General features: G+C 32.5%; 1 protein-coding gene across 1 annotated transcript in view; it reads right to left on the bottom strand.

The window, feature by feature from the left end:
• LOC129907162 (uncharacterized) overlaps positions 1–15,520 on the bottom strand; it is a 151,676-nt gene that overhangs the window by 9,101 nt on the left and 127,055 nt on the right. Inside the window, exons 2-3 of the mRNA XM_055983249.1 lie at positions 1,535–2,876; positions 1,281–1,475 (exon numbers count right to left, since the gene is read on the bottom strand). Coding sequence (XP_055839224.1) covers positions 1,281–1,475; positions 1,535–2,876 — 1,537 coding nt within the window. The remainder of the gene's footprint in view (positions 1–1,280; positions 1,476–1,534; positions 2,877–15,520) is intronic.

Here is a 15,520-nt window from a genome sequence, read left to right as displayed (position 1 = left end):
CAAAAAATTATATTATAGGTAGACGCACAAAACCAACTGCAGTCGTTTGTCCACCTCAAGATCTTAGGTAAACTTAAATTCATAATTTGCCCACCCTACGTTTAGAAGATATTCGAAAAAAAACAAATTTTGTACTGAAGAATTCAAAGTCCCCTAAAATCCCCAAAAATTACTTTTTACAAAATTCACATTTCTGTCGTTTGTCCACAGTTTTGTATGTATACCAAAATTCGTCGATTGTTCACCCTACGTTTAAAAGATATTCAAAAACAAATTTTGTACTAAAAAATTCAAAGTCCTCTTAAATCCAAGAAAATTACTTTTTTCAAAAATCAAATTTTTGTCGTTTGTCCACTTTGAGTTCTGTACATTTTGTTTGATATTTAAAAAATAAATTTTGTTATAAAAATTCAAAGTGCCTTGAAATTCCCCAAAAATTACTTTTTTACAAATTTCTGTAGGTATACCAAAATTCATCGTTTGCTCACCTTACGTTTAGAAGATATTCAAAAAACTAATTTTGTACTAAAAAATTCAAAATCCCAAAAAATTACATTTTTATGAGAATCAAATTTCTGTCGTTTGTCCACTTTGAGTTTTGTACGTATACCAAAATTCGTCGATTGTTCACCCTACATTTAAAAGATATTCAAAAACAAATTTCATACTAAAAAAATCAAAATCCTTTTAAATCTCCAAAAATTACTTTTTTCAAAAATAAAATTTTTGTCGTTTGTCCCCTTTGATTTCTGTACATATAAAAAAATTCATCATTTCTCTACATTTTGTTTGATATTTAAAAAATAAATTTTGTTCTAAAAATTCAAAATCCCTTGAAATTCCCCAAAAATTACTTTTTTACAAAATTCAAATTGCTGTCATTTGTTCATTCCGTAGGTCATTTGCTCTGTAGGTATACCGAAATTCATCATTTGCTCACCTTACGTTTAGAAGATATTCAAAAAACTAATTTTGTACTAAAAATTCAAAATCCCCAAAAATTACATTTTTACGAAAATCAAATTTCTGTCGTTTGTCCACTTTGAGTTCTGTAGGTATACCGAAATTTATCGTTTGTTCCCCCTACGTTTAAAAGATATTCAAAAACAAATTTTGTACTAAAAAAATCAAAATCCATTAAAATCCCCAAAAATTACATTTTTACAAAATTAAGATTTCTATCGTTTGTCCACTTGGCCTCACAGAGAGTTCTCGCAGCTTTCAAATTTTCTACAAAGTCTAAAGCTTATCAATTTCCTGAACTTTTTCTTAAAACTTACCAATAAGTCGTGTATACATCGAACCCATCCCTGAGATCAATAAAGCACTTGGCAATTTTGACGGGGTTTGTTCCAGAATTAATAAGCAGCTTCAGCAATGTAACATTGAATTCATAAATATCTTCAATATTACTAAAGAGTATCGAAAGCTGATTTGTAGGTAGACAGGCCCGTTCTCTCCAATCTTGTAAATACCTAAAAAGTCAAATCAACTATTAGATCATCTTCAAAAAAATTACTCAAAAAACCCTTACCCTCTTATAACTTGTCTCAAATCTTCCACATAATTCCTCTCAGTATCAGCAAGTTCCATACAAGCTCGTTCAAAAACCGAATAAGTTCCATGTCGGTTATCAATTTCATTCTCACTATGATCAGCTAAACTCTCCACACTAGCTAAATACGAAGTAGCAAGTTTGATATGTTCCGATCCGGAACTTGAACTTGACGAAGTCGAAGAAATTGACGAAGAAGATAGTGGACGATGTTTCAAAATGGCAATTTCTGGCGGTATTAGTTTTAATTTACGTGATTCTTTTGGTGAGAATTTGGATTTCATGTCACTCAGACGATCTGTAAGACTTTCCATTGAAGTCTTGGATTGTTCATTGGTTTTGTTTAATGGGGACGAGATCGGTGTTGAAGCTTTATTTGCTGATAAACGGGAATAAGTTAGCAGAGGTGAAGATTGTGGACTTTGTTTACGAGATGCTGTTGGTGATAGTTCTAGATTTTTTAATGAACTTTCTACCGAAGAAATGCTATTTTCAGTTGAATCAGTGTTAGTAGAAGAGACCTCACTTAGACTCAAGCCTACTGAATAGTTATAAGCTTCGATAACGTCAGTCATTTTAGGTTTAGTATCTCGATCGTAGAGTGCTCCAAGTTCCATGACTTTCTCCACTTCGATAATATCGTCGTCGGTGTCAAGTAATGACGGTGGAGTCACTGGAATCAATTTCTTCGGTGTTGCAACTTCAAAGTTGAAAGCCTCATTTGTTGCATTCGTTGGAGTTTTTTCACTATCGAATACAATCGGTGTGTGTGGTAGTTGATGTTTTCTATCACCGATATTATCCAAATATTCAGTACTAGAGTTAAAAGTCTCCACAAGTTCTTTGCTAGATTGTGTCAGTTTCGAAGTTATCTTTGACAGGGGAATGTTTGATAGCTTGATCTGATGTTTCGATTGATTTTTCTTGAGAAACTTATGAGCTGGTTTAGGCTCGGAACTTATTTTCTGTTGTCTTATGGCATCACCATCGATTTTTTCTAAAGAATCCGAGTGGTGAAGAAGTCTTTGGACGTTGTGTGAAAGAATACAAATATTTGAGCGACTAATTTTTGTATTTCTTTCAAATTTCTGCGAACGTTGTTCGGTATCAGATTCAGGATGATTTGGTGATTTTGAATTGATAAGGACGTTGGAGTCTTCTTCGATGTTTAGATTTTGATTAGAAGTTGATTTTTCTGTGTTGACTTCTGTGAGATCTGGTAAGCTTCTTTGACGTTTTTGTGGATTATTATCAACAACTAGACTGCCAGTGAGGGTATCGTATATTCCTAATAATGAGGGTGTGAGATCTGTTGAGCTTCCTGAAATGAGAAAAAAGAAATGTGGTTCTTATTTGTATGAATAATCTATTTTAAAATATATAAAAGTATATCCTCTTGAGAAGCAAAATAACTGGAATGTCTCTATTCCGGAGGAATAGGCGTTCTCAATTCCCTTCAATATTATCTTAACAGCAAGTATGTATTTTTTTTCTATCCTACCTCTGGGACATATAACCACTGAAAACACATTTATTATAAAAATATTTGCTAGAAAAACCTCAATAGGAAGATAGATGGACGACGATTTTATGTCAACTTTCTCTCTGCTCCGGATCTATATTCATTTTTTTAGTTCAACCCCCAAGTGGGGGATGGTGTATTATTATTATTGCATAAGGTTTAGGTGGATATACACAAAATTGTAGGTTTTAAGGTTCATTAAAGTGGAATACGAAAAAAATTGAATATGGGACAAACTATTTTTAGTTTTAGGAAATAAAATAAAAAACAAATAATATGGAATAGTGTGAGACTGGCTAAATGGTGTTTATTTATCAAAAATGGGGTTATGTAGATTTTGAGAAAATTTTATTTGAGGTCACATTTCAAATTGGTTTTCAAATGCAGGTCGACTTAAATATTGAAAGAAGAGAATATCAAAATGAAGTGGATTAATAGTTCGAACTTTTTTAGTCTCAGTATTACTGTTTTCTTGTTTTTTTATTTTCCTTTTATAGGGAATATAATATTTAATATTTTTTTTTAAATAAATTTTCATTTATTCGTGAGTTCAGGCAGGGTAGACTGGTGGGTGACTCAATTTCATACAAGCCTAGCGACCGACGACGTGCATACATTTTTTTAATTTGTCCATTTGGGTTGAATTCCAAGAATTTTTCAGCTATCTCTGCGGTTGTATTTTCTGTTTGGACATAGATTCATCTCTGGCATAAAATCTTTTTCGGCAATCTCTGAAAGAATCTCAGCACACATACATTCTATTTTGATAAGATTCTCTACAATTCTAATCTAAAAATGGCAACACTAAGCAGATTTTCATTTCCAAGAACTCAATTAAATCTAAGCCAATTTTGTGAAAATAGAAGAAATCTAGCGGTTATAAAACATTGGAAGATGATGCACGCTGGGACACTCAAAATGTTTACTACTGACTATAAAATCGCCAAAGATTACCAGGTGAATTCTCATTCAACAACGAGATATGTGCTGTTAGGAGAGTGATATTGGTATCTAATTTTTGATTATTTGGCCTAAGAACTTCTTTTTTTTTATACACTTTCTTGAATTTGCCAAAATAAAAAAAAAAGGAACAAGACAATACAACATTAAAATCATAAGAAAATTATCAAGTCCAAAAAATCGTTATATTATTTTATCACCTAGAGAAAATTTGTATTTACTATTTCTATAAAAAAAAATTAAAAAAAAATACACATACGCCACAGTGACTGCAATTTGAATGATCGTTTTAAATTTTTTTTACAATTTATAAGAATTTTTATGTTTAGTTGTGAAATGATAAGTGCGATGGACAGCATTAAGAGATTCTACGCCCTGCCTATACTGCCAATAATCTCGTAAAGGCCCTAACTACATTTTTCGTACTTGTTATAGAGGGAAACACTAAATCTAATATAGCAATTTGCATATAAAAAGGAAAAAAAAAATCAAAAGTACATTTTAAATTTTCTGATTTATTTAAAGACCTAGGATAAAAAAATAAATGAGAATAAATTAGAGACAGTACCCTAACTCCAAATATGCAAAAAAAAAAATCAAAAACGAAAATTTTGTAGTTAGGGCCTTTACGAGATTATGGGCAGTATAACAAATAAAATGCACGACTGGGGTCGCACGTACTTGCTCTTATGCTCAAAGTTACTCTAATGTTAAAGCTTTTTATTCAAGAAAATTAAAAATTTGATATTTTCAAGAAATTAAAAAAAATAAAATCTGTTTTTATAATTAATTAAATACCGTTTTAAATGACCTTTCACGAAAAAACCAAGTATGCATGTTTACTTCTTGTATAAAAAGGAATTTTTAGAAAAAAATTTTCGAAAATCGTTAGAGCCGTTTTTTTAAAAAATTATTTTTTATATATCAAAATTTTCTAACATTTTTCAAAAAAAAAGTTGGTATGCCATTTTGAAGAAATGATTTATTTACGCATAAAAACGAAATTTCAAAATTTTTCATAAACCCGTTTTCAAAAAATTGATTTTTAAAAAATTTATTTTTTAAAAATCCAAAAATGAGTTTTTTGAAAATTTTCTAAAATTTTAATATCACCTTCACCTAAACGCTTTTGTATAAAAATTTTCGTTGAAATCGGGGTGGTCTTGAACGAGATATTCATAAATCAAAAAAACCGTTCTATGACAGGTACCGTTAATAAAGGTAAAAAAAATATTTTTTTTATTTCGAAAGTTGGCTCTTATGTGTAATAGGTACTACACTCAAAAATTTTAATCAAAACCGTTAGAGCCGTTTTTGAAAAAAATTAACTTTTCTATTTCCGTTATATGACAGGTACCGTTAGTTTTGGTCCTAAAAAAAAATTCGAATTTGTCCTCTAGGGAATCACCCAAAACTGTTAACTACCAAGTTTGAACAAAATCACTCGAATAGTTTAGGCTGTAGCTGGAGGTACATACAGACAGACAGACAGACAGACAGACAGACAGACAGAATTGCCGGACCCACTTTTTTGGCATTTTCCATCATCGTAATGTCATGTAAAATTGTTATCTCGAGTTCGATTTTTTTTACGAATCCTAAACTTGCCCTATGGTACCTATGTATATCGCAAGTAAAAAGGTGCATCTGATATAACTCTAGGATTCGGCAGAAAATTGTAGGTCCCTTCAATTCTAGCTTGATTTATTAAAAAATCTAAGAAGTCTTTATAAATAAATATAATTATGTGTTTAAGGTAAAAGGGTATTTTTTTGGGAATGTAAATCCGTGACAAGTCCAAAAAAAGTTGTAACATAAATGGTACTTTTACGAACTTTATTTAAATGTTGTCTTTGCTATGGGATAAATAAATCAAATGTACGACTTAATCCCACGTATCACTTGCTTTTATATTTTTTTAGTTTTTTTTTTTGTTTTAATTTTAGTATTCAAAATAATTTAAATTAATAAAAAAATATCTATATTAAAATAAAATCGTACCAGCCTTCAACGAAATATACTTAAATAACCAAAATGTCAGTTTTCGCAAAAAAAAAAAATGGAAACGCCATATTACCACTACCTGAATTTTTTGAGAAAAACTAAATGATGTTTGTTAGAACAACTTCAATCACTTACAGCAAGTTTAAGCGAAATCGTTAGAGCCGTTTTCAAGACCAATGCAATAAATACAAATACTTGTCCTGCTATAGAGCAAGTTAAAAAGTCTATAAGTTTTTTTTCAAATTAAAGGTGTTTTTTAAGTTTTAAATAATAGGTAGGTTTAAGACTAGCATATTAGAATTTAACAATTATGTTACATTTAAAATTGGAATGACGAATTTGAAGTATCAATTAGATTATCATGGTTTAAAGGGTGTGTTTTTTTTTTATTGTGGTGGGGTACACTAACTAAATTTGGTAATAGTGTTCCTTTTGGTAGGAAGCAAGATGTTTATGCTGAATCCAAAAATATAGTTACACGAGGTAAAATAAAGTTTTGAATATGGTCTCTAAGGCCTTTTGGAAAACTGAATGTGCTTCCGCAAAAGCAAATCAAAATCGTTTCTTGTATGAGTATAGTAACTGTCATTCTAATCTTCAAAGACTGACCATTCTCAATTATTTTTCCCCGTCAAGTCATTTAAAGACTAGAAAATCTAACATTTCTGCCAACTAATGATCACTTATAAAGTTCAAGTCAAATAGAACTTTTATACATCAAAGAAAAATAAACCTTCTTAAAAAAAAAAACAATAATTTGTGTGGTGTTCTTGATTTTCCCTTCCCACTCACATCCAAGCTCTAAATAAACTTCAAAATCGTGTCCGAAGCGCACACTCGCACTCACTTAATGTCCGTCCGATAAACGGAAATCTTTGTCGACATCTTCCGAACACTAAATGAATGCAACATTTTATATCTTTTTTCATTGATCAACAACAGTGCAGTGCAGAGTCGCGGTGAGGGCTGATAGTTGTTAGTTAAAACTGCTGAAGACTGAACTATTTATCGTTCACGCACAATTATTCTATCTCATCCGTTAGGCGGCTAGCAACTTGTTTTGAATCAAGACGAAGACGAAGTAAAGTGAGTCTATTATGAAATAACGAAGGATCGTCCGTGTCGTCGTCTTCATCTTGCTTGCCATCGTTTTCGTGTGTCGTCAGGTTGGCAGGTGGTGGCTATCTCTGACAACTCGATGCCCGTAATTTGAATATCTATCTTCAGCCCGATCCAGCGAAACAGACGACTTGTTTTTTTTTCTGACTAAAGGCACATAATTTTTCCTAACTCTTGATGTAGATCATTTAGTATGATTTTCCTTTAGAGTCTCGTCTGCCTGAAGTGCTAAAAAGAATGCGAGATTGGATGAACGCTCCGATCAGAGTGAAGCTACAAAACAACTTCTGGAATATATATATTCGTATGTGATGTGTACAAAAAAAAAAAACTTTCGTGAGATTTTAATTAAAAGATAAATTGCTATGTCATGTTGAAATGGCATAATATTGCTTAGAAGAGAGACCTACACTGAGCCAAAAAACAACGTAAAATCAATCGAAACCACTTTGAATCAATGGAAAATCACTACATTTTTAGCCTAAAGTGGAAAATGATTGAATCAAAGTAGCACACTTTAAATCTAAGTTGTTCACACATTAAAAAAAAAATAAAAAAAGTAAAACTGGCATCCGCTGGGGATCGAACCTGCTACACCTGGGTTGACAAGCTTGTGCTTTACCACTGTGCCATCTCACTTATAAAAATTGATGTGACAAACTGTAAGTTAAGCATAGGACGATTTTTAGAAAATTAATGAATATATTTTTCACCATTGATTCAATGTAGAACGGATTAAAAATTACTATGCGTTTTTTCTCTGGGTGTACTAAATGGATAAAACTTATAAAAAAAAACATTCAAGCTTTAAGGCACTTTTCTAATTTAAACTGTTTATTCGAAACACATTTTTTTTGTTTGTATTCCTTTTTGAAAAATTGGTTCAGATCAAAAGATTGGCAATGTGACGCCAGTTGGATTCCAATTCTCCGACTGGTCTTGAATCTTGGACTTTGAGAGAGACAAAAATCTTGAAAATCCAGAAAAACTACGAACAAAATACGACAGACGTGTGGTTCATTAGAATGTTGTTTGATTAACTACTATACTGCGAGCTATGTGATGCCAATGTAAGAGTGAAGATACAAGAGATTAAAATTTGACTATCAAAGACTCTAACAGGTAGCAGCGTTTTTGGGTAATAAAATTGTGAGTTCTTTTTTATGTCTTCATTAACAATTGTTGCTTATTATTCATGTCTGGTTGGTTGCCAAATTTATTCAAATTACCAAAGAAAGTTGCAAAAATTTGGTACATTTCGATGCTATAGTGACATGCATTTTTATGTTGCATGTTTTATGTGTGCTAATTTTTTTTTAATGGTTAGAGATTAATATCTAACTGAAACATAGGAAAGCACTTTGTACAACTGATTTTTTGTACAATGTTGCTGAGTTTGAAATTGGTTCATCGAAAATCAAGAGGCTTTTAGAAATTGTTCTACTTTGTTTGATATCAAACTATTTCACGTTTATTAAATTTATACCATTGCAATTTGGTAACAATATTTGACATATTCGTTAAAATAATATATTTCTTTAATTAAAAAAAAAAATCTATAAAAAAGATGTGAAAAAAAAGCAAGTAAAACTATGTCTAATATATTAGCAAAGTATTTTTGATGAGGGTCACTCAAATCGATGAGAATCACGAAGAACGAACTTCTGTTTTCGTTTTATTATCATACCTATTTCGGGTGAGCGACGAATTTAACAATCGTTTTAGACACTGAAGATTTTTTTTTATATAATTTCTGTTTTAAAATTCAACAACACTTGGAGTTTGGTTAAACTAAAGTAAAGTTTTTTTAGTTTAGTTTTATAAAAATCGAGAAACTAAAAGAAAGCCAATCTAACTAGGTATATCAAAATCCCTTTTAATTTTCAATTGAATGACAAATTCATGTCAGCGTTTTTGTTTGCTTTTAAGCATTACAAGAAACAAAAAAATTGTACCAAATAAGGACTAATTCATAATCAGCTGGATTAACTCGAAAATATTAAGAAAAATTACGGGAGATGTGTTCAAATACCTTTTTTAACTAAGTAAAATCGCATTTGTATAACTGCAAACCTTAATGCAGATATAAAAATTCGAATAAAGTAAATTATCTTAAAGTCTCTTAGACTTTGTACCTTACTACCTGCTAAACAAGTTAAAATATCAGCACTTTTTCCACTTGAACCTTAAGAAACAAAAAAAACAATCAATTCAATAAAAAATCAAGTCCACCAGCTACCTCAGGTTACATGAAGCCATTAACTTTAATCGTAAAAAAAAAATCTCTCAAAAAAAGCCCAATACAATAAATAAACAATGAAACCACCAAAAACCGAAAGAAAGAATTCCACAAACCAAAAAAATGAAAACATTGCATTTTCGAATTTGTATCTCCTTTTTTTTATTCTGTCTGACGTTCATTGGCTTGAACTGTACATCGTCATATTCGTCGTTCACAATGGTAGTGTGTGCATACCCTAATTGCTTACAATGCATACGATATATATTTTTTTGTAGTTTCTGTCATTCGTGTATATAATTTGCTGAAAATCAAGTATTACCAGATTTAAATTGTCTGTCGGCACAGTTTCATAATAATTCATTTTTGGTTTTTTGGTCTTCACAACCAAAAATAACTGCGTACTCATCTTTAAAAGTTATAAATAGAATTTCGAAAATTGTCATGATTTAAAGTGGAAGACTTGTCTTTAAGAAAAAAAAAAAAAAAACTGGTCGAAAGGTATTTATTTACACACAATAAGACGATGACATGTAATTTTGTATGTATGCCCCTCTGTCATCCATCTGTGTTAACCATCAGGCTGGTTTTCTTTTTTTTGGAATTTCGGCAATGGAAAGCCAAATTGTTGTAATGATAACGGTACCATTGAATCATTTCATCTTTTATCGATATTCTCACCAACAATGAATTCAAACCCCCAACTGACAGCTAAGAAATGTCAAATAAACCTCCTACTACATCTCTCCTTGCACCAAATGTCAAACTTCATCTAATTTGCCTCAACTTTCAAAAAGTTACAATGACAAATTTGCCTTCATCTGTGAATGAATATAAATTTGTCTGTAAAATCTGTCACTTCGTATGCAATTGCATACTGCATTTGCACACTTCAAAGTTTGACTTCTTGACATGTGACACTTAGCTATATACAAAAAAGGGAGTGATTATTGCCTACTACACCAACCATCAGCTTCAAAAGTTACTGACTTTTTTCACCCTCACTCGTTGCCTTCGTTGCATAGGTACTCACTCTCTGCGACTATCTGTCTGTCATATTATCAATTCTGTTTGCACCACAAATCTACAATGTACGATTTCGAAACTACAAGTGTTGCTGGTTTGTGCGGCAAAGTGTCATAGAGTTTAAGTGGCATGCAACAAATTTATCTATCAAAATAATAAAGTTTCTCTGCGTCTCTAAACAGAGAAATAACTACTCTTGAAAAAGTTGTTGAAAATTCCATAAGAACATTTTGAATGCATTTCAACACTTTTTTTTTTTTTTCTTGATTTGACTGGAAAACTTTATGAATGACACTTCTAGCGGGTAATGCACTCTAATGGAACGAAATAAGATATTTTTCATGACAGTTGACGTTTTTCTATTTCCTTACAACACACTTATAGAATTACTACACAGCGGGGGAGAACGAGATTGTCAATTTATTTGAGACTGCAAGTTGTGTAAACGATTTATGACGTTTATCTCGGTGACATTCACAGACAGAGGCCACTTGAAGTATCTACTTTTAGGTACCAAAAACCAATTCCAATAGTGAACTCTCTTAAAAGCGAATGGAAAACAATAAATAAAAATGTAAAAATTACTTTAAATTTAAAAGAGGACCATAATCAGTGTCCCAAATTAATGGGAATGGACTACGTACGTTATCTTGGTGCAACTTCTTATCATTGTATAGTAGCAGTTTTTTTATTTCAGCTGCTGCAGTAAGTTTCCATATTCACTGTGTGGCATACAGCCGGATTTTTTTAATGGCATGTTGCATAACATATCAATTCGTTTGGGCACTAATTAGCAGGGCCACTTATACTTGAACGCGCGATGTAACAACGAACGGTACCTATCATACTGTGTACCATTAAATTTAATGGCCTGTAGTAGTACGACATAAGTACGAAGTTCAAAACGTGATTATTTTGTCGTAATATGTATTTCTGGTAATAAGAAGAAAGTGATATATATGTATTTGGCTTACATTTTATTTCTTTATTGGAAACACTGTGTTACTGATTGACAGACAAACGGAGTTTTGGAACGATTTTTTTTAAGTTTTCCATTTTTTTCAGAAGCTTTATGATTTAAAGGACCTTACGAAATAACTCTTTGAATAAACAAGATTATTAGTTGGAATTTGTTGATAAATTTGGGATTTTGTTAATAAACCGAGTGTGTTGAGCGCTCACTTGAAAACTCTTGGCCAAGAAGTGCACTAACAATAAATTGTGGAATCTTAAAGAATAAATCATACCTATAAAAACAAGCATTAGTATCTAAAACGATCGATAAATTCGTCACCGACCCGAAATATATATTAAAACAGAGAAAACAGTGGTTCGTTCTTTGTGATTCTCATCGATTTGAATGACCCTCAACAAAAATACTTGTGATGTGAGTTTTTTTCATCAACTTTTTTTTAAAGGTTTTATTGATGAAATCGGATATGGTAAATATTTGTCTAAAGTTAAAATATTTTTGATCCTAAAATCCTCCATTCATATACTGATAATGACAACGTCAAATGATTCAAGTCTGTGAATAGAGCGGAGTTTGTTTCAAACAATTTTACCACAATTGATCTGATCCGTTCAGGGGCGGACTGGCCCACCGGGCAACCGGGAATTTTCCCGGTAGGCCCTCGGGCAAGAAGAAAATTTTTAAAAGCACTTGAAATTCTATTTTGTAAAAGAAAACTTTCTCATAAAATGCTCGGTTGCTAGTCAATATAAACATATTGTGGCCTCCTATAAATCTTTCGAGGTGCACAGAATTATTTTTGTGGCCCTTTTATTAAATGTAGGCCCCCTATAGATCTTTGAAGGCCCACCGAATTTTGTTTGTGGCCGTTTAGTCAATGTAGGCCCTCTTTCGATCTTTCAAGGTTCACAGAATTATGCTTGTGGCCATTTTAGTAAATGTAGGCCTCCTTTCGATCTTTCAAGGTTCACAGAATTATGTTTGTGGCCGTTTTAGTAAATGTAGGCCCCCTTTAGATCTTTGAAGTCCCACCGAGTTTTGTTTGTGGCCCTTTAGTCAATGTAGGCCCTCTTTCGATCTTTCAAGGTTCACAGAATTATGCTCGTGGCCCTTTTAGTAAATGTAGGCCCTCTATAGATCTTTGAAGGCCCACCGAATTTTGTTTGTGGCCCTTTAGTCAATGTAGGCCCTCTTTCGATCTTTCAAGGTTCACAGAATTATGCTTGTGGCCATTTTAGTAAATGTAGGCCCCCTATAGATCTTTGAAGGCCCACCGAATTTTGTTTGTGGCCCTTTAGTCAATGTAGGCCCTCTTTCGATCTTTCAAGGTTCACAGAATTATGCTTGTTGCCATTTTAGTAAATGTAGGCCCCCTATAGATCTTTGAAGGCCCACCGAATTTTGTTTGTGGCCCTTTAGTCAATGTAGGCCCTCTTTCGATCTTTCAAGGTTCACAGAATTATGCTTGTGGCCATTTTAGTAAATGTAGGCCCCCTATAGATCTTTGAAGGCCCACCGAATTTTGTTTGTGGCCCTTTAGTCAATGTAGGCCCTCTTTCGATCTTTCAAGGTTCACAGAATTATGCTTGTGGCCATTTTAGTAAATGTAGGCCCCCTATAGATCTTTGAAGGCCCACCGAATTTTGTTTGTGGCCCTTTAGTCAATGTAGGCCTCCTTTCGATCTTTCAAGGTTCACAGAATTATGTTTGTGGCCGTTTTAGTAAATGTAGGCCCCCTTTAGATCTTTGAAGTCCCACCGAGTTTTGTTTGTGGCCCTTTAGTCAATGTAGGCCCTCTTTCGATCTTTCAAGGTTCACAGAATTATGCTTGTGGCCATTTTAGTAAATGTAGGCCCCCTATAGATCTTTGAAGGCCCACCGAATTTTGTTTGTGGCCCTTTAGTCAATGTAGGCCCTCTTTCGATCTTTCAAGGTTCACAGAATTATGCTTGTGGCCATTTTAGTAAATGTAGGCCCCCTATAGATCTTTGAAGGCCCACCGAATTTTGTTTGTGGCCCTTTAGTCAATGTAGGCCCTCTTTCGATCTTTCAAGGTTCACAGAATTATGCTTGTGGCCATTTTAGTAAATGTAGGCCCCCTATAGATCTTTGAAGGCCCACCGAATTTTGTTTGTGGCCCTTTAGTCAATGTAGGCCCTCTTTCGATCTTTCAAGGTTCACAGAATTATGCTTGTGGCCATTTTAGTAAATGTAGGCCCCCTATAGATCTTTGAAGGCCCACCGAATTTTGTTTGTGGCCCTTTAGTCAATGTAGGCCTCCTTTCGATCTTTCAAGGTTCACAGAATTATGTTTGTGGCCGTTTTAGTAAATGTAGGCCCCCTTTAGATCTTTGAAGTCCCACCGAGTTTTGTTTGTGGCCCTTTAGTCAATGTAGGCCCTCTTTCGATCTTTCAAGGTTCACAGAATTATGCTTGTGGCCATTTTAGTAAATGTAGGCCCCCTATAAATCTTTGAAGGCCCACCGAATTTTGTTTGTAGGACCTCTTTTGATCTTTCAAGGTTCACAGAATTATGCTTGTTGCCCTTTTAGTAAATGTAGGCCCCCTATAGATCTTTGAAGGCCCACCGAGTTTTGTTTGTGGCCCTTTAGTCAATGTAGGACCTCTTTTGATCTTTCAAGGTTCACAGAATTATGCTTGTTGCCCTTTTAGTAAATGTAGGCCCCCTATAGATCTTTGAAGGCCCACCGAATTTTGTTTAGATACGCAAATTTTTTTCTGAATTAAAAAAAAAATATTATTCTTATAGGAAATTTTTAAATGCGATAAATACAAATTTTGCTTTGTTTGCGAGATATATCGCACCCTCAGTGCAAAAGAGCGAGAACTCAAAAAAGCTCATTTCGAGAAAACGGAATTGGATAAAAACAGTCATAATCTTTCGAATTTTTCGTTTACGTTAACAACAAGCCCTTCAAAAGAAAGATAATTTAAAAAGCAACATTTCCTCATCATTATCTCAAAAATGTCATCTTTTGACTTATCGCTCTTTTGCACTGAGGGTGCGATATTGAGAACTTCAAAAATGGGGCTTTTGCACCCCTATCTTCAATTTTCACCCTCTCATTTAATAGCCCTCCGCGGTTTTATCTTTACAAAATAGTTTCGGGATTTAGGATAAACAACATCATATAAGATCGTTTTTTTTTATAAAATAATGCTTTAAATTGATAAAAATATGCTACTTGTATTTGTTAAAGAAAAATGGCTTAAAAAGATCAAAAACAGTAGATTTTCAAAGTCCATATTTTATCCAATTTTAGCCGTATTCAATTTTTGTGACCATTATGTTGAAAGATAAAGTAGTATTCTCTTTTCTCCTTTATATCTGAAAATACTCAAAGGATACAAAAAAACTATTAGTAAAAACATCAAAAATGTCGTTTTTTTTCCTTTTTGAATAGTTTTTTCTTGAGTTTTTTTACAATTTTTTAATTTGAAAAAAAATTTTAATTTATCGATAGAAAATTTATTTATCTTCAAAATATTACTTAATAAAAAATTTTCAAATTCAGCTTGGTTTTCAAGTTATAGACAAAAACCCAAAAAGTAACAAAAAGGGTCGAAAATATTGATAGTCACAAAATCCATAGATTTTGAAGAAAAGTATTTTGTTATCTTTTCCAAAAAACGTACTACACATGCAAAATTTAAAACGATGAGGATTCGAAAGATTTTGATTTTTTCTTTCAGTAAGAAATTTTTTTTGTCAAAAATTTACTTTAAAAATCTTTTTATACATTTCTCTTAAACATCTGGAGCGACCCAAAAAAATATTTTAGTGTTTGTTGCTTATTTATTCAGCTATCAGGGCCGGTTTTTCTGTTCAGATTGGTCGTTTATTACTCAAGATATTGCCCGAATGGGTACTACCTATGCTGGGAAAAAACAACGACAAAAAACTGAGAAATTATGTCTCGAAAACGTATCCATCGTAAATTTTTGTAAAGTAATTTCCGAGACCCTTAGGTCAAAGCACGTAAGAAAATAAAATGCACGACTGGGTCGCACTTAATTGCTCTTGTAGTTAAAAGCATCTTTATCTTAAATATCTATTGGATATTTAAGATTTGGTTAAGTTCCGAGAAAAAAAATTTAAAA

This window comes from Episyrphus balteatus, chromosome 1 (genome assembly GCF_945859705.1).
Source record: "Episyrphus balteatus chromosome 1, idEpiBalt1.1, whole genome shotgun sequence".
Taxonomy (NCBI): Eukaryota; Metazoa; Arthropoda; class Insecta; order Diptera; family Syrphidae; genus Episyrphus; species Episyrphus balteatus.
This window is presented reverse-complemented; position numbering and strand designations above follow the sequence as displayed.